At 47.3% G+C, this 18564-nt stretch overlaps 1 protein-coding gene across 3 annotated transcripts in view; it reads left to right on the top strand.

Moving 5' to 3' along the window:
- The window catches only part of NBAS (NBAS subunit of NRZ tethering complex), a 1316984-nt gene that overhangs the window by 886411 nt on the left and 412009 nt on the right, over window positions 1–18564 (top strand). For all 3 annotated transcript variants that reach the window (XM_063915380.1, XM_063915382.1, XM_063915381.1), the window contains one exon: window positions 12897–13231. In XM_063915380.1, coding sequence (XP_063771450.1) covers window positions 12897–13231 — 335 coding nt within the window. The remainder of the gene's footprint in view (window positions 1–12896; window positions 13232–18564) is intronic.

Here is an 18564-nt window from a genome sequence, read left to right on the forward strand (position 1 = left end):
TCTATCGATGACTTCCTCATCGATCGGATCCATAGACTGCCGAAGGCTAGAAATGCCCCGAAGGACTCTCCAAGAGACACGTTGATGAGGATGCATTACTTCCATGTCAAGGAACAAATCCTGCGGGCAGCTATGCGCCCGGATCTGCCGGCCAAGACACTGGGGGATATATAAGTGTACGGAGATCTGTCAGCGGCTACCCTAGCTATGAGACGTTCATTCTATCCGGTAACTACAGCACTAAGGAGAGCTGATATCCTTTACAGATGGGGATTCCCGACGAAATTGCTTGTTCGGCACAACGGTGTCATGCACACGATAATCTCGCCGGAGGCCGGTTTGCAACTGTTGGGTTCCTGGAGGAGGGAGGATTCCCCTGACACAGCACCTGCAACCCTTAAATTGGCTCAAGAGTGGTCAATAGCCGGCAAATGACTTTAGAGGCTACCTAATTCAGCCAGGTTGTATGTTGCAGTCGGACTTGTCCTTCTTGTTACTTTACACATTATTATAGGTTTTTACGATGCCCCCCCGGGCAGTGTTTGGGACGACCGCATAGCAAGACTTATGTTTATGCGGAGGTGTGGTATAAGTTTTGAATGGGACGCTCATATTGTACTATCTTTACTATAATTATGCTGCCTACTGATCGCCCTGCATCCCCCTAGAGTGATATCTTCGCTTATTTTGACACTATTATGCACGGGTCCTGCCACTGTCCGGGAGGAGGCATGTAGCCTATGTCTCCTCGATGTGGTTTTATTTGTTTTGATTGTTCTAGGAGTGGGGGAGGGGATGTTTCCCCGCACCTCGTCACGACCCCATGTGTTGCCTATTTAGGCAACCCTGTTTGGCATCCTTGGGGTGCCCGTTCCTTTTTCCTTTCTTACTAATTCTCCCACCTTCCCTGTCTTCCCCACCTCTCCAAGTTCTGGTACACAGGGACCCACGCAGGTCTTGCTACATAGTTTATGCGTATAGAGTGATCTTTGCATTATTGAAAGTTATGCCCAATGGTTAATGTTCTTTCCTTAAACGTGAAATGGCTGAATTCGCCCAATAAACAAAGATTGGCCCTGCGCCATTTTGCCAAATGTAAGGCGCACGTAGTGGCCTTACAGGAGACCCACTTCATGCATGTCTCAGTCACCCCCCCGCCCTTAAAGATAACAAATTCCCCAATTGTTATATGTCCAATGGCCCGAAGAAAAAGGCTGGGGTAGCTATTTTATTCTCTAGTACATGTGATTTTTCTCTAGATCATCAAATTACAGACCAGGAGGGTAGATATCTTATCCTGACAGGCAAATTGGAAGACAGGCCGGTCACCATAGCCACGCTGTACGCCCCGAATACTAAACAAATGCCCTTCCTCCGGAAATTCTTTAGAACTCTCCAGAGGCACTTATCAGGTGCTTTGTTATTGCTGGGGGATTTTAACATGGTCCCTGACCCCACGGTAGATAGATCCTTCACCCGCCCTACCTCCAGCGCGGGCTCGCTGCGCGATAGCTCTCATGCCTTTCGGAATATATTATATGAGTATGACCTTTATGATGTCTGGAGAGCTAAGAAACCGACCTGTAGGGATTACTCGTTCTTTTCCCCAGTGCATGGCTCTTTCTCTAGGATAGATTTAGCAATATCGGATAAGTGGACCCTCCAACAGGTCTCGAAGGCTTCTATCCTGCCAGTGTCATGGTCCGATCACTCGGCTCTCTCTATCCATTGGAATCTCGCCGCGTGCGGACCTGCCCTACCTTATGGCGTTTTGGGGACTATCTCCTTTCAAATGCGGATGCTTCCGGTCACTTACCCAGGCCCTCTCCCAGTACCTTGAAACCAATGTCCCGGCCGACACATCCGTTTTCACACACTGGTGTGCCCTTAAGGCGGTGGTTAGGGGAGCGGCAATCCAGGCGGCTGCCTATATCCGTAGGACCTCTCGAGAACATCAGTTAGACCTTGAAACCCGTCTTAAAGATTTAGAATCCCTTCTCAAGCTGAGCCCGTCTAATAAGAAAATATATCGGGACCTGCTTCGGGTCAGAGATGAGTTGAATAAACTAGCTTTAACAGAGGTCCACAAGAACCTTTTCCGACTGCAACAAAAGTTTTATACACAGGGGGACAGAGCTGGTAGAATGCTTGCACGCAAGCTGAGGGGGAAAACTGCTAAAGAGAGGGTGAAATTCATTTTCAATTCAAATAATATCAAAATAACTGACCCGTCAGATATTGCTGATTCCTTTGCCACATATTACTCCTCCCTCTATAATTTAAAGGACGACGTATCTATCCCACAACCCACGCCGGCTACCATTGCGGCCTTTCTGAAAGATACCCATCTCCCCTCCGTCGACTCATCTACTCTGCAGGCTCTAAACCAACCCTGGTCTTTTACAGAAATTACTCAAGCTATAGACTCGCTCCCGCTGGATAAAGCTCCAGGCCCTGATGGGTTCATAAATAAATTTTATAAATGCTTCAAAGATACTCTCACCCCTGTTCTGAACGGAGTCTATAATCATGCTTCCTCTGTCGGGAATTTCCCGGTTGAAATGTTGGAAGCTCGTGTAGTGGCCTTTCCCAAATCAGGGAAAAATCCCGCTATGATGTCTAACTATCGCCCCATCGCTCTACTAAATACTGATTTGAAAATATACGCAAAATTAGTGGCCAACAGGCTTAACCCCCTGCTCCCCTCGCTAGTCCACTACGATCAAGTGGGGTATGTCCCCGGACGACAGTCCCCCTATAACACTAGGCGGGTAATAAACGTGCTAGACATCTTTTCTACGACTGATTCTCCCCTGATTCTGTTGTCGTTGGACGCGGAGAAGGCGTTCGATCGCCTACACTGGGGGTATTTACAGGCGGTTCTTTGTAAGTTTGGTCTTACCGGCAGGGTTCTCTCTTCCATCTTGGCTTTATACTTTCACCCCTCGGCAAGAGTGTGTGTGAATGGACTCTCCTCCTCTCCATTTAGGATCACGAATGGCACACGCCAAGGGTGCCCCCTATCCCCGCTGGTATTTGCACTGGCAATTGAACCATTAGCTGAGAAAATAAGATCTTCACCCTTGATTACAGGAGTGGAATATATGGGACAATCTCATAAGATATGTCTATTCACGGACGATGTCCTCCTGACGCTCACGACTCCCACTACCTCCCTGCGAGCATTACACACACTCTTGTCGGAATATTCAGCTGTATCCTATTATAGACTTAACAATACTAAGACGGAGGCACTTCCTATTAATTGTCCGCCCCCCCTCTTATCCGCGCTGAAAGCTTCCTACTCTTATTCTTGGCAGGATAGAAGCCTTAAATATCTGGGGATTCATATCACCCAGAAGCTGGCCGACCTACTCTCCGCTAACTACCCCACGCTACTGCGCAAAGTTACAGCTCTGGTCTCGGACTGGATGATGCATCATGTCTCATGGTTAGGGCGCATAGCTGCACTAAAGATGACGGTCCTTCCTAGGCTCATGTATCTCTTTCGGGCCATTCCTGTCCTACTACCCACCTACCTCTTGTCTAAATTTAACGCTATTTCTCGGACGTCCTAGTGGATGCTGGGGACTCCGTCAGGACCATGGGGAATAGCGGCTCCGCAGGAGACAGGGCACAAAATTTAAAAGTTTGACCACTAGGTGGTGTGTACTGGCTCCTCCCCCTATGACCCTCCTCCAAGCCTCAGTTAGGTTTTTGTGCCCGTCCGAGCAGGGTGCAATCTAGATGGCTCTCATAAAGAGCTGCTTAGAGTAAAAGTTTTGATAGTTTTATTATTTTCAGTGAGTCCTGCTGGCAACAGGTTCACTGCAACGAGGGACCTAGGGGAGAAGAAGTGAACTCACCTGCGTGCAGGATGGATTTGCTTCTTAGGCTACTGGACACTAGCTCCAGAGGGACGATCACAGGTACAGCCTGGATGGGTCACCGGAGCCGCGCCGCCGACCCCCTTGCAGATGCCGAAGTAAGAAGAGGTACAGAAACCGGCGGCTGAAGGCTTTTCAGTCTTCATGAGGTAGCGCACAGCACTGCAGCTGTGTGCCATTGCGCTCAGGCACACTTCACACCGGCGGTCACTGAGGGTGCAGGGCGCTGGGGGGGGCGCCCTGGGCAGCAATGTTAATACCTTTCTGGCTAAAAAGAATACATCACATATAGTCCATGAGGCTATATGGATGTATTTCACCCCTGCCAGGTCTCAGAAAAACCGGGAGAAGAGCCCGCCGGAATAGGGGGCGGGGCCTATCTCCTCAGCACACAGCACCATTTTCCTACACAGCTCCGCTGCTAGGAAGGCTCCCAGGCTCTCCCCTGCACTGCACTACAGAAACAGGGTAAAAAACAGAGAGGGGGGGCATTTTTTGGCGATATTATATATATTTAAGCAGCTATAAGGAAACAACACTTATATAAGGTTGTTCCTATATAATTATAGCGCTTTGGTGTGTGCTGACAAACTCTCCCTCTGTCTCCCCAAAGGGCTAGTGGGGTCCTGTCTTCTATCAGAGCATTCCCTGTGTGTCTGCTGTGTGTCGGTACGTGTGTGTCGACATGTATGAGGACGATGTTGGTGTGGAGGCGGAGCAATTGCCGGTAATGGTGATGTCACCCCCTAGGGAGTCGACACCGGAATGGATGGCTTTGTTTATGGAATTACGTGATAATGTCAGCACGCTGCAAAAGTCGGTTGACGACATGAGACGTCCGGCAAACCAGTTAGTACCTGTACAGGCGTCTCAAACACCGTCAGGGGCTGTAAAACGCCCTTTGCCTCAGTCGGTCGACACAGACCCAGACACGGACACCGAATCTAGTGTCGACGGTGAAGAAACGAACGTATTTTCCAGTAGGGCCACACGTTATATGATCACGACAATGAAGGAGGCTTTGCATATCTCTGATACTGCAAGTACCACAAAAAGGGGTATTATGTGGGGTCTGAAAAAACTACCTGTAGTTTTTCCTGAATCAGAGGAATTGAATGACGTGTGTGATACCCTTTCCCGCCAGAGGTTAGGGCGCGCTGGGAAACACCCCCTAGGGTGGACAAGGCGCTCACACGTTTATCCAAACAAGTGGCGTTACCGTCTCCTGATACGGCCGCCCTCAAGGATCCAGCTGATAGGAGGCTGGAAAATACTCTAAAAAGTATATACACACATACTGGTGTTATACTGCGACCAGCAATCGCCTCAGCCTGGATGTGCAGTGCTGGGGTGGCTTGGTCGGGTTCCCTGACTGAAAATATTGATACCCTGGATAGGGACAGTATTTTATTGACTATAGAGCAATTAAAGGATGCATTCCTTTATATGCGAGATGCACAGAGGGATATCTGCACTCTGGCATCAAGAGTAAGTGCGATGTCCATATCTGCCAGAAGAGGTCTATGGACACGACAGTGGTCAGGCGATGCGGATTCCAAACGGCATATGGAAGTATTGCCGTATAAAGGGGAGGAATTATTTGGGGTCGGTCTATCGGATTTGGTAGCCACGGCAACAGCCGGGAAGTCCACCTTTTTACCTCAAGTCCCCTCCCAGCAGAAAAAGACGCAGCCTTTTCAGCCGCAGTCCTTTCGTTCCTATAAGAACAAGCGAGCAAAAGGACATTCATATTTGCCCCGAGGCAAAGGAAAGGGTAAGAGACTGCAGCAAGCAGCCCCTTCCCAGGAGCAGAAGTCCTCCCTGGCTTCTGCAAAGGCCTCAGCATGACGCTGGGACCTTACAAGCGGACTCAGGGGCGGTGGGGGGTCGCCTCAAGAATTTCAGCGCACAGTGGGCTTACTCGCAGGTGGACCCCTGGATCCTGCAGGTAGTATCTCAGGGTTACAGGTTGGAATTCGAGAAGTCTCCCCCTCGCCGGTTCCTAAAATCTGCTTTGCCAACGTCTCCCTCAGACAGGGCGACGGTATTGGAAGCCATTCACAAGCTGTATTCTCAGCAGGTGATAATCAAGGTACCCCTTCTACAACAGGGAAAGGGGTATTACTCCACGCTATTTGTGGTACCGAAGCCGGACGGCTCGGTAAGACCTATTCTAAATCTGAAATCTCTGAACCTGTACATACAAAAATTCAAGTTCAAGATGGAGTCACTCAGAGCAGTGATAGCGAATCTGGAAGAAGGGGATTTTATGGTGTCCTTGGACATCAAGGATGCTTACCTTCATGTCCCAATTTGCCCTTCACACCAAGGGTACCTCAGGTTCGTGGTACAAAACTGTCATTATCAGTTTCAGACGCTGCCGTTTGGATTGTCCACGGCACCCAGGGTCTTTACCAAGGTAATGGCCGAAATGATGATCCTTCTTCGAAGAGAAGGCGTATTAATTATCCCTTACTTGGACGATCTCCTGATAAGGGCAAGATCCAGAGAACAGCTGGAGGTCGGAGTAGCACTAACTCAAGTAGTGCTCCAACAGCACGGGTGGATTCTGAATTTTCCAAAATCCCAACTGATCCCGACGACACGTCTGCTGTTCCTAGGGATGATTCTGGACACTGTTCAGAAAAAGGTATTTCTTCCGGAGGAGAAAGCCAGGGAGTTATCCGAACTCGTCAGGAACCTCCTAAAACCAGGGACAGTGTCTGTGCATCAATGCACAAGAGTCCTGGAAAAAAGGGTCTCTCTGCTATGGTGGTTGCAGAGTGCTCATCTGTTAGAGGGCCGCAGATTCGGCATACAGAACTGGGTCCTAGTGACCACGGATGCTAGCCTGAGAGGCTGGGGAGCGGTCACACAAGGAAGAAACTTCCAGGGCGTGTGGTCAAGCCTGGAAACGTCTCTTCACATAAATATACTGGAACTAAGAGCAATCTACAATGCTCTAAGCCTGGCAAACCCTCTGCTTCAGGGTCAGCCGGTGTTGATCCAGTCGGACAACATCACGGCAGTCGCCCACGTAAACAGACAGGGCGGCACAAGAAGCAGGAGGGCAATGGCAGAGGCTGCAAGGATTCTTCGCTGGGCGGAAAATCATGTGATAGCACTGTCAGCAGTGTTCATCCCGGGAGTGGACAACTGGGAAGCAGACTTCCTCAGCAGACACGATCTTCACCCGGGAGAGTGGGGACTTCATCCAGAAGTCTTCCACATGATTGTAGTCCATTGGGAAAGACCAATGGTGGACATGATGGCGTCCCGCCTCAACAAAAAACTGGACAGGTATTGCGCCAGGTCAAGAGACCCTCAGGCAATAGCTGTGGACGCTCTGGTAACGCCGTGGGTGTTCCAGTCAGTGTATGTGTTTCCTCCTCTGCCTCTCATACCCAAGGTACTGAGAATTATACGGCAAAGGGGAGTAAGAACGATACTAGTGGCTCCGGACTGGCCAAGAAGGACTTGGTACCCGGAACTTCAGGAGATGCTCACGGAAGATCCGTGGCCTCTACCTCTAAGAAGGGATCTGCTTCAGCAGGGACCGTGTCTATTCCAAGACTTACCGCGGCTGCGTTTGACGGCATGGCGGTTGAACGCCGGATCCTAAGGGAAAAAGGCATTCCGGAGGAGGTCATCCCTACCCTGGTCAAAGCCAGGAAGGAGGTGACTGCACAACATTATCACCGCATTTGGAGAAAATATGTTGCATGGTGTGAGGCCAGGAAGGCCCCGACAGAGGAATTTCAACTGGGTCGATTCCTACATTTCCTGCAAACAGGATTATCTATGGGCCTCAAATTAGGGTCCATTAAGGTTCAAATTTCGGCCCTGTCGATTTTCTTCCAGAAAGAATTGGCTTCAGTTCCTGAAGTCCAGACTTTTGTAAAAGGAGTACTACATATACAGCCCCCGGTTGTGCCCCCAGTGGCACCGTGGGATCTCAATGTAGTTTTGGATTTTCTCAAATCCCATTGGTTTGAGCCACTCAAATCGGTAGATTTGAAATATCTTACATGGAAAGTAACCATGCTACTGGCCCTGGCTTCAGCCAGGAGAGTGTCGGAATTGGCGGCTTTATCGTATAAAAGCCCATATCTGATTTTCCATTCGGACAGGGCAGAATTGAGGACGCGTCCTCATTTTCTGCCTAAGGTGGTATCAGCGTTTCACCTGAACCAGCCTATTGTGGTGCCTGCGGCTACTAGCGATTTGGAGGATTCCAAGTTGCTGGACGTTGTCAGAGCATTGAAAATATATATTTCAAGGACGGCTGGAGTCAGAAAATCTGACTCGCTGTTTATACTGTATGCACCCAACAAGCTGGGTGCTCCTGCTTCTAAGCAGACGATTGCTCGTTGGATTTGTAGCACAATTCAACTGGCACATTCTGTGGCAGGCCTGCCACAGCCTAAATCTGTCAATGCCCACTCCACAAGGAAGGTGGGCTCATCTTGGGCGGCTGCCCGAGGGGTCTCGGCATTACAACTCTGCCGAGCAGCTACGTGGTCAGGGGAGAACACGTTTGTAAAATTCTACAAATTTGATACCCTGGCTAAGGAGGACCTGGAGTTCTCTCATTCGGTGCTGCAGAGTCATCCGCACTCTCCCGCCCGTTTGGGAGCTTTGGTATAATCCCCATGGTCCTGACGGAGTCCCCAGCATCCACTAGGACGTCAGAGAAAATAAGAATTTACTCTCCGGTAATTCTATTTCTCGTAGTCCGTAGTGGATGCTGGGCGCCCATCCCAAGTGCGGATTGTCTGCAATACTTGTACATAGTTATTGTTACAAAAAAATCGGGTTGTTTATTGTTGTGAGCCATCTTTTCAGAGGCTCCTACGTTATCATACTGTTAACTGGGTTCAGATCACAAGTTGTACGGTGTGATTGGTGTGGCTGGTATGAGTCTTACCCGGGATTCAAAATCCTTCCTTATTGTGTACGCTCGTCCGGGCACAGTATCCTAACTGAGGCTTGGAGGAGGGTCATAGGGGGAGGAGCCAGTACACACCACCTAGTGGTCAAACTTTTAAATTTTGTGCCCTGTCTCCTGCGGAGCCGCTATTCCCCATGGTCCTGACGGAGTCCCCAGCATCCACTACGGACTACGAGAAATAGAATTACCGGTGAGTAAATTCTTATTTTTCAACTCTTATATATGGAAAGGTAAAACAACGAGATTAGCCAGGAAAACAATGGTCCGGTCCAAACGGGAGGGCGGTCTGGCATACCCGGATTTACATTCCTACCAACTAGCATGCCGACTTGCGCAAATGGGTGCTTGGTATTCACATCCCCCATATAAATCGTGGGTTCTCCTCGAACAGGGGCTCGTTGCCCCGCTCCCCCTTACTGATGTTTTACTGCTCCCGAAGTCGGAGGGCAAACTATTAGCCAACAGGTCTCTTTCGGTCCAATCTACTCGGAGGGCTTGGTTGGAAGTAGTGCATAATGTAAGCGTTATAAATCTCCCCACCCCTGCTCTCTCATTGACGGGCATAGCTTCCCTGATCCCTGATTTGAGATTTGACTCCTGGATTTTAAGGGGACTCCTATCTTTGCAGGATATAATGATGAATAATACTCTCCTATCGTTTGCTAAGATACAGGAAAGATTCCTGCTGCCACACGGGGGATTTTATAAATATTTACAACTCAGACATTGGCTCCACGGGGCCTCAGCGCCCCCCCACTCGCTATCCACCTTACCCAAACTTGTCCAGAAGTTTCTAGATGATGGGGAGGGCAGGGGTGGCATTACTAAATGGTACAACTACATTATTAACTCCCACTCTCCGCAGACAGCCCCCTTCCAAGCGAAATGGGAGGCGGACCTTAGGTGTTCGATATCGGAGGAGGACTGGGAGACAATTTTCCGATCCTGCTGTACGGTTTCTAAATGTATGTCACATATAGAACTATTTTATAAATTTATACACCGATTGTATTTCACCCCTTCCCGCTTACATGTGATGCAACCCTCTACATCCAATCTATGTTGGCGTAATTGTGGCGGGATAGGTACTCTATTACATATCTTCTGGGATTGCCCAGTGCTGGCCCCGCTCTGGAACTCTGTCTTCCATCTTCTGGAATTAGTGCTGGGCCTGTCTATACATCCCCACCCACGACTGGCTCTCCTCCACCTGTACTATGGCGATTTATAGCCGGGCGATCGATACATCTTAGGCCATATTCTTATTTCAACCAAATTATTAATTGCTCGCCAATGGCGTTATATCAGAGTTCCTCATATAACAGCGATAGAGATGGCTGTACAATCGCACTGTGAATTTGAGACAGCGGGAGTGGCCTATGCCCCTACTTCATCCTGCCCATTGCTCCACTGGTATCCGTGGTCTACCTACTGGCATAATCGCTCACCAGATCCTGCGCCCTTTCATGGCCCTTAGGTTTATATGTTTTCCTGGTATTATGTATTGATTGTTGTTGGATTCAGCCTCACGTTATTTTCTGATATAATGTTCTCATTGTTATCCTCTATGCAATAATGTTTTTTGTTTTTTTTCCCTAGTATTATGTATTGTGGAACAGTCTGTGTACCCCCCTAATCCCCCCCCCCCTCCGCTTTTTTTTCTCTTCTGTACCCCTTTCCCATTGGCTTTGTTTACTCGTAAAACAATAAAAATTAATATTGAAAAATCCGCATGGAGGAACGTCTTGAAACTCCAGCTTGTATCCCTGGGATACTATTTGCAATACCCAGGGATCCAGGCCAGACAGAATCCAACCTTGGCTGAACAGTTTGAGACGTGTCCCCACCCAGCCGTGCCAGGTGCAGGGAGAATTACCTTCTTTGTCAACCTGGAAAGTGCACTGTCTATCACAGGGAGTGATTCCCATTTTTTCCTGTCCTCAGCTGGGAAAGGGTAAGCTATCTGAATCCTTTTGGGAATACGAAATTTCTTATCAGGATTCACCCACATCCCTTCAAAGAGAGCATTTAGTTCGTGGGAAGGAGGGAACATGACTTTGGATTTCTTTTCCTTATGACAATAAGCCTTCTCCTGAGGTACAGGAGTGGTTTCTGTAACCTCCAACACGTCCCTTATAGCCACAATCATATATTGTATACTTTCCGCCAATTTATGATCTATCTCTCTGGAGTCACTATCGTCGACACAAGAATCAGAGTCCGTGTTGGTATCAGTGTTTACAACATTCGCAAATGGTCTCTTATGTGACCCAGAGGGGCCGCCTGCATAAGGAATAACAGAATCCTGAAAAATCACATCTTCCACAGATTTTCTCCAGCATTCAGCCTTAGATTCAGACTTATCTAATCTTTGGTTAATCAGATGCATACTGTCACGTATCTCTTTCACCCATGCAGGCTCTTGGTGTGCCAGTAGCGCCACCACATTACAACTCTGTGTCCCTAAAATGGCTTCCTCTGGGGAGGAACTCCCTGCCTTAGTCATGCCTCTCATGTGTACAGCACACTCACAGACACACTGGGACTTATTTGGGTGCAGACCCACAGTAAAATCTGTCAGAGGGACACAGTATAGGAGCAGCCAGTTCACAATCCCAGTGCCAGTATGTAATGAGTGTGAACACAGAATGCCCACAGCCAAATAGCGCTTTTATACAGATAATCACACTATAAAATGCACCACAACGCATTGTGCCCCCCCAAATATCACCCTGCACTTGTCAGAAGGGGAGGAGAGGACCAGCGTGTTCTCTGCAGCCTGTGGGGAGAGAGAAAATGGCGCTGAGCAGTGTGCTGTCTGCCTGAGGAAGAAGCTCCGCCCCCGCAATGGCGCGTCCTTACACTCAGTAAACATTGCAATATTTATACTGGCGGGGGTAGGGCTGTGCCAGCGGCACCTTATGCCCCCTTTTAGCCAGTTTTGAGGTATATTTTTGCTGCCCGGGGTGCCCCCCACGCCCTGCACCCTGCAGTGCCTGTGTGTGTGGGCAGCAATGGCGCGCTGCGCTCCCGCTAGCTGCGCCGTACCTCAGCCGTCACTTACTTGATAGAAGTTCATTCTTCTTATACTCACCTGTCTTCTGACTTCTGGCTCTGCGAGGGGGGTGACTGCGTGCTGTGGGAGTGAGCATCTAGACACGGCTAGCGTTCAGTACCCTTCAGGAGCTAATGGTGTCCTGTCAGCCAGAAGCAGAGCCATGAAACTCTTTAGGAAGTTGGTTCTGCTTCTGCCTCTCAGTCCCACGAAGCAGGGCGTCTGTTGCCAGCAGATCTCCCTGAAAATAAAAAACCTAACATAAGTCTTTTCAGAGAAACTCAGTAGAGCTCCTCAGAGTGCATCCAGTCTGCCTGGGCACATTTCTAAAACTGAGGTCTGGAGGAGGGGCATAGGGGGAGGAGCCAGTTCACACCCATTGAAAAGTCTTAAGAGTGCCCATGGCTCCTGCAGAACCGCCTATACCCCATGGTCTTGATGTGGTCCCCAGCATCCTCTAGGACGTATGAGAAATGTCTTTGTAAACAATATTTGCAGTTTTGCCTTCAAGGATTAACACAAAAAGATGCTTGGGGCTACTAACTCTTGAGCAAGCCATGTAAAGCTGACCATAGGAGAAGCAGCTGGTCCTGAGATCTACGCCTGCAGCCCTGAACGGTTTTCAGGAGATGTGCAATATGTTATATATTGTATATATATTTATTTACATATAGTCATTTTGGCTTAAGGAGCCTGCTCACTGCATGTGCCGAGTGTCAAGCGTCTTGCTCTTCTCCCTGATGTCACATTGAGATCATACATACCTCGTTTTCTTTCTAGGTCACTAAGCTATACAATAGTGATAACATGATCCAAATTCATCCAGTAGTTTTATGTGATGTCGGAACAGACAGAGAGATAAAACTCAGAAATGTATTTTTCTTCATCTCCTTAGTTCATACACAGTCCCTAGAAGTATATTTCTAAAAAGAATTGCTATGTACAGACAGTTTTATTATATGTATACTGTAGCTCAATAAAATTGGTATATTTTTCTCATTAGGTCTGGATTACAAAAGACTAACAGATGCCAGTCATAGCCCCCTAGAAGCACTGGCGCCTGTGCTCACCAGTAATAACGTATTGGCCATCTCTAAGCTGGCTTCTAGGATCCCAGACTTGGACGGGACTATGCTCTCTACCAGCTCCGTACATGCAGCTTGGCTGAAGAAACTCTTCTGGAATGGTGACCCCCAGCTTCTCAAGAAAGCCCCAGAGTCTGCAGCCGAATGGTCTCATGCCTACGACATCTGCAGAAAATATTTTGACAGGCTCAGCCCCAGAGATTTGGCTGCGTTTACTGATGAGATCACGTTCTCCTCACATGCTGTTAGCAAGGTACAGCAACAGATCTATGACCACAATCGACACGTTTATTAATTACTTAAATATGACCCTACCTCCCATGTATTGCAAATGCATAAAAGTGCATCTGTTACATCACATATTTATTCACATGGGTCTGGGACTCCAGGTCGACAACAAAAAGGTCGACACACCTTAGGCCGCCGCCAATTGGTCGACACACCTTAGGTCGACAGGAACAAGGCCGACATGGAAAAAGGTCGACATGAGTTTTTTTATGTTTTTTTGGTGTAGTTTTCTTCGTAGAGTGACCGGGAACCCCAATTAGTGCACTGCGTCCCCTCGCTTCGCTCGCCATGCTTCGGGCATGGTGCCTTTGCTCCGCTTCGCTCGGCACAGATTACCGTTCCAATCGTAGTCCACGTGGATCGTTAAGTATGAAAAGGTTCCAAAAAAGAAAAAAATTGTGAAAAACTCATGTCGACCTTTTTCCATGTCGACCTGGTTTCTGTCGACCTTTTGTCCATGTCGACCTAAGGTGTCTCGACCAATTGGCGTCGACCTTTTTGTTGTCGACCTGGAGTCCGGATACCATTCACAGAAGGTTACCGCTAAGTGTCACTCATTCCGTGTCCCAACAACAGGGAACTAAAAATAAAGATACTAGCTAGTTTCTATCCAGCAGACCACTGATGGGCAACAGGAAGCCCCCCCAACCCTTCATTTGTGAGCCCCCAGCTGGCAACATTTGTTAATGTTGCCTACTGATGCTCTATTACAGATAGGTGGCTTTGGCTTTTTAAATTAATATGTTTTAACTTATTACTAACTTTAAGGTTAAATTGTGGCCCTTTGGAATGATAGAGGGGGTTATTCAGGTTTGTTAGCAAACCAAAAAAGCACACTAACGGGCAAAACCATGTTGTACTGCAGGTGGGGCAGATGCAGCATGTGCAGAGAGAGTTAGATTTGGGTGGGTTATATTGTTTCTGTGCAGGGTAAATACTGGCTGCTTTATTTTTACACTGCAATTTAGATTTGAGTTTGAAAACACCCCACCCAAATCTAACTCTCTCTGCACATGTTGCATCTGCCCCACCTGCAGTGCACATGGTTTTGCCCCTTAGTGTGCTTTTTTGGTTTGCTAACAAACCGGAATAAAGCCCTAGGAGCCACCCCTGATGTGTACAGGTTGCCTATCACTGGAGTAGAATCTGTTGCACTTTTTGCAATATAGAGTATTCAAAGGCAAAAGGTGTGATAATGATGTAAATGGTGTTTATCAGCAAGACAAGTGAGTTAATTGCTGTATGAAAGATGTGGTTTTATGGACTCATCCTAATCTGTGTTCATTTGTTTGTTTCTTTATGTCAGTGGTTCCTAACCTCGGTCCTCAAGTACCTCCAGCAGGTCATGTTTTCCAAGTCACCTAGCAGTTGAACATGTGTATTCATTACTTACTGACACATTTTAAAAGACCCATAGGTGGAGCAAATTATTTAACTTGCAATCCTGTGAGGAGACCTGGAAAACATGAACTGTTGGGGGTACTTGAGGACCGAGGTTTTGAACCACTGCTTTATGTAATGTTTTACAATGCATACCTCCCAACAGGACCCTCTCCAGGAGGGACAGAATGCTCTGCTCCCTGACTTCTCTCTTGGGGGTCTATTTACTAAGACATGGATGGAGATAAAGTACCAGCCAATCAGCTCCTAACTGACATTTTTCAAACCCAGCCTGTGACATGGCAGTTAGGAGTTGATTGGCTGGGACTTTATTTTATTATTATTATTATTATTATTATTATCCTTTATTTATATGGCGCCACAAGGGTTCCGCAGCGCCCAATTACAGAGTACATAAACAAATAAACAAACAGGAAAACAGCAACTTACAGTTGACGACAATATAGGACAAGTACAGAGTAAATAAACATAGCTACATCACTATCCAAGGCTTAGTAAATAGACCCCTTAATTTGTGATTGCCAGCACCTGTGGTGAAACACCTTTTTTTTTTATCAAGTAACGAGTTCAACACAGGTGAGGGCAATCCTTTATTAAGAGGGAAGTCCAGGAACAGAGTATTTTGGCCCTCCTGGAGAGGGTCATGTTGGGAGGTATGCAATGACCTGCCACTTCTTTCAATTTCAAGTGTGTCCTGAAGAATAATATTTGGGATTGATTTAGGTGTACAGTGATGATGAAATTTTTGTGGGTGTCAGGAGTGTCTTATTTGCTTGGAACCATCAGATCATCATTATAGCTCAGAACATTAGCATGAAATGTCCTCACTGACCATGCAATAGGTTAATCCAGTTCACAAACACTGTTCTCAAGGCACCCCAGCAGTCCTGGCTTTAAGGATATCCGTGCTTAGGCACAGGTGATTTAATTAGTACTTCAGTCAGTTTGATTAAACCATCTGTGCACAAGCAGGGATATCCCTAAAACCTGGACTGTGGGGGGTGCATTGAAGACCGCATTTGGGAACCACTTGGTTAATCTATGAGTCTGAAGCAAATCTAGACTTTTCTCTTATGGGTGGTGTGGGAAATGATTTATCACTGTCCCATCCCTTCTGCAGTTTGATTGAGGGGAAATGTACTAAGCATTGAAGACTGATACAGTGGAGAGAGATAAAGGGTCAGATGTATTAACCTGGAGAAGTGGAAAGCAATAAACTACCAACTACGAACACAGCCTGTAACATGACAGGTAGGAGCTGATTGGCTGGTACTTTATATCTCTCCACATTATCACTCTTCAAGGCTTAGTGCATCTCCCCTTGTATGTTGGATATCTGGAACCAATTAAGCAGAGCACGAAGACCTCCTATTGCTCTCATGACTGATTGGCCATTGTCATCCATCAATCAATGAGTAACTGGATATTAGAATGAAACGTAAGCAGATGATCCTGCCCAACCATCAGGCACCGACAATTAGTATGCGGCCACAGGCAGCCAGTCTGGCCTAAAAATTCAAATTTGACTGGCTGAGGTATAAGTATGGGGTAGGTGTCCCTTCTGGATAGACACCTACTATGACTTACAGTACCAGTTGAGATATTACCATCTAATCATAGACCAGTTTACTATATGAATGTACTGCGTTCACTCTGTGGCATTAGCCTACACTAACGCCTTAGCCTGCTGCATGGTCTGTGTGACTTACACTGCGTTCACCCAGACTGTGTACCTGCACTGTATTCAGTCACATCATCCAATCAGACTAACTTGCTACATAGACTGTGTGACTGCACTGTGCTCCCTCTGTGACATCCCCAATAATGACAGACTAACCTAAAACGTAGACTGTCTAACTCACCAACCAGTCGTAGCCTAACTTGCTACATAGACTGTGTGACTGCACTGTGCTCACTGTGACATCCCCAATAATGACAGACTAACCTAAAACATAGACTGTCTAACTCACCAACCAGTCGTAGCCTAACTTGCTACATAGACTGTGTGACTGCACTGTGCTCCCTCTGTGACATCCCCAATAATGACAGACTAACCTAAAACATAGACTGTCTAACTCACCAACCAGTTGTAGCCTAACTTGCTACATAGACTGTGTGACTGCACTGTGCTCCCTCTGTGACATCCCCAATAATGACAGACTAACCTAAAACATAGACTGTCTAACTCACCAACCAGTCGTAGCCTAACTTGCTACATAGACTGTGTGACTGCACTGTGCTCCCTCTGTGACATCCCCAATAATGACAGACTAACCTAAAACGTAGACTGTCTAACTCACCAACCAGTCGTAGCCTAACTTGCTACATAGACTGTGTGACTGCACTGTGCTCACTGTGACATCCCCAATAATGACAGACTAACCTAAAACATAGACTGTCTAACTCACCAACCAGTCGTAGCCTAACTTGCTACATAGACTGTGTGACTGCACTGTGCTCACTGTGACATCCCCAATAATGACAGACTAACCTAAAACATAGACTGTAACTCACCAACCAGTCGTAGCCTAACTTGCTACATAGACTGTGTGACTGCACTGTGCTCCCTCTGTGACATCCCCAATAATGACAGACTAACCTAAAACATAGACTGTCTAACTCACCAACCAGTCGTAGCCTAACTTGCTACATAGACTGTGTGACTGCACTGTGCTCCCTCTGTGACATCCCCAATAATGACAGACTAACCTAAAACATAGACTGTCTAACTCACCAACCAGTCGTAGCCTAACTTGCTACATAGACTGTGTGACTGCACTGTGCTCCCTCTGTGACATCCCCAATAATGACAGACTAACCTAAAACATAGACTGTCTAACTCACCAACCAGTCGTAGCCTAACTTGCTACATAGACTGTGTGACTGCACTGTGCTCCCTCTGTGACATCCCCAATAATGACAGACTAACCTAAAACATAGACTGTCTAACTCACCAACCAGTCGTAGCCTAACTTGCTACATAGACTGTGTGACTGCACTGTGCTCCCTCTGTGACATCCCCAATAATGACAGACTAACCTAAAACATAGACTGTCTAACTCACCAACCAGTCGTAGCCTAACTTGCTACATAGACTGTGTGACTGCACTGTGCTCCCTCTGTGACATCCCCAATAATGACAGACTAACCTAAAACATAGACTGTCTAACTCACCAACCAGTCGTAGCCTAACTTGCTACATAGACTGTGTGACTGCACTGTGCTCCCTCTGTGACATCCCCAATAATGACAGACTAACCTAAAACATAGACTGTCTAACTCACCAACCAGTCGTAGCCTAACTTGCTACATAGACTGTGTGACTGCACTGTGCTCCCTCTGTGACATCCCCAATAATGACAGACTAACCTAAAACGTAGACTGTCTAACTCACCAACCAGTCGTAGCCTAACTTGCTACATAGACTGTGTGACTGCACTGTGCTCACTGTGACATCCCCAATAATGACAGACTAACCTAAAACATAGACTGTCTAACTCACCAACCAGTCGTAGCCTAACTTGCTACATAGACTGTGTGACTGCACTGTGCTCACTGTGACATCCCCAATAATGACAGACTAACCTAAAACATAGACTGTAACTCACCAACCAGTCGTAGCCTAACTTGCTACATAGACTGTGTGACTGCACTGTGCTCCCTCTGTGACATCCCCAATAATGACAGACTAACCTAAAACATAGACTGTCTAACTCACCAACCAGTCGTAGCCTAACTTGCTACATAGACTGTGTGACTGCACTGTGCTCCCTCTGTGACATCCCCAATAATGACAGACTAACCTAAAACGTAGACTGTCTAACTCACCAACCAGTCGTAGCCTAACTTGCTACATAGACTGTGTGACTGCACTGTGCTCCCTCTGTGACATCCCCA

Source organism: Pseudophryne corroboree, chromosome 4 (assembly GCF_028390025.1).
Source record: "Pseudophryne corroboree isolate aPseCor3 chromosome 4, aPseCor3.hap2, whole genome shotgun sequence".
NCBI lineage: Eukaryota > Metazoa > Chordata > Amphibia > Anura > Myobatrachidae > Pseudophryne > Pseudophryne corroboree.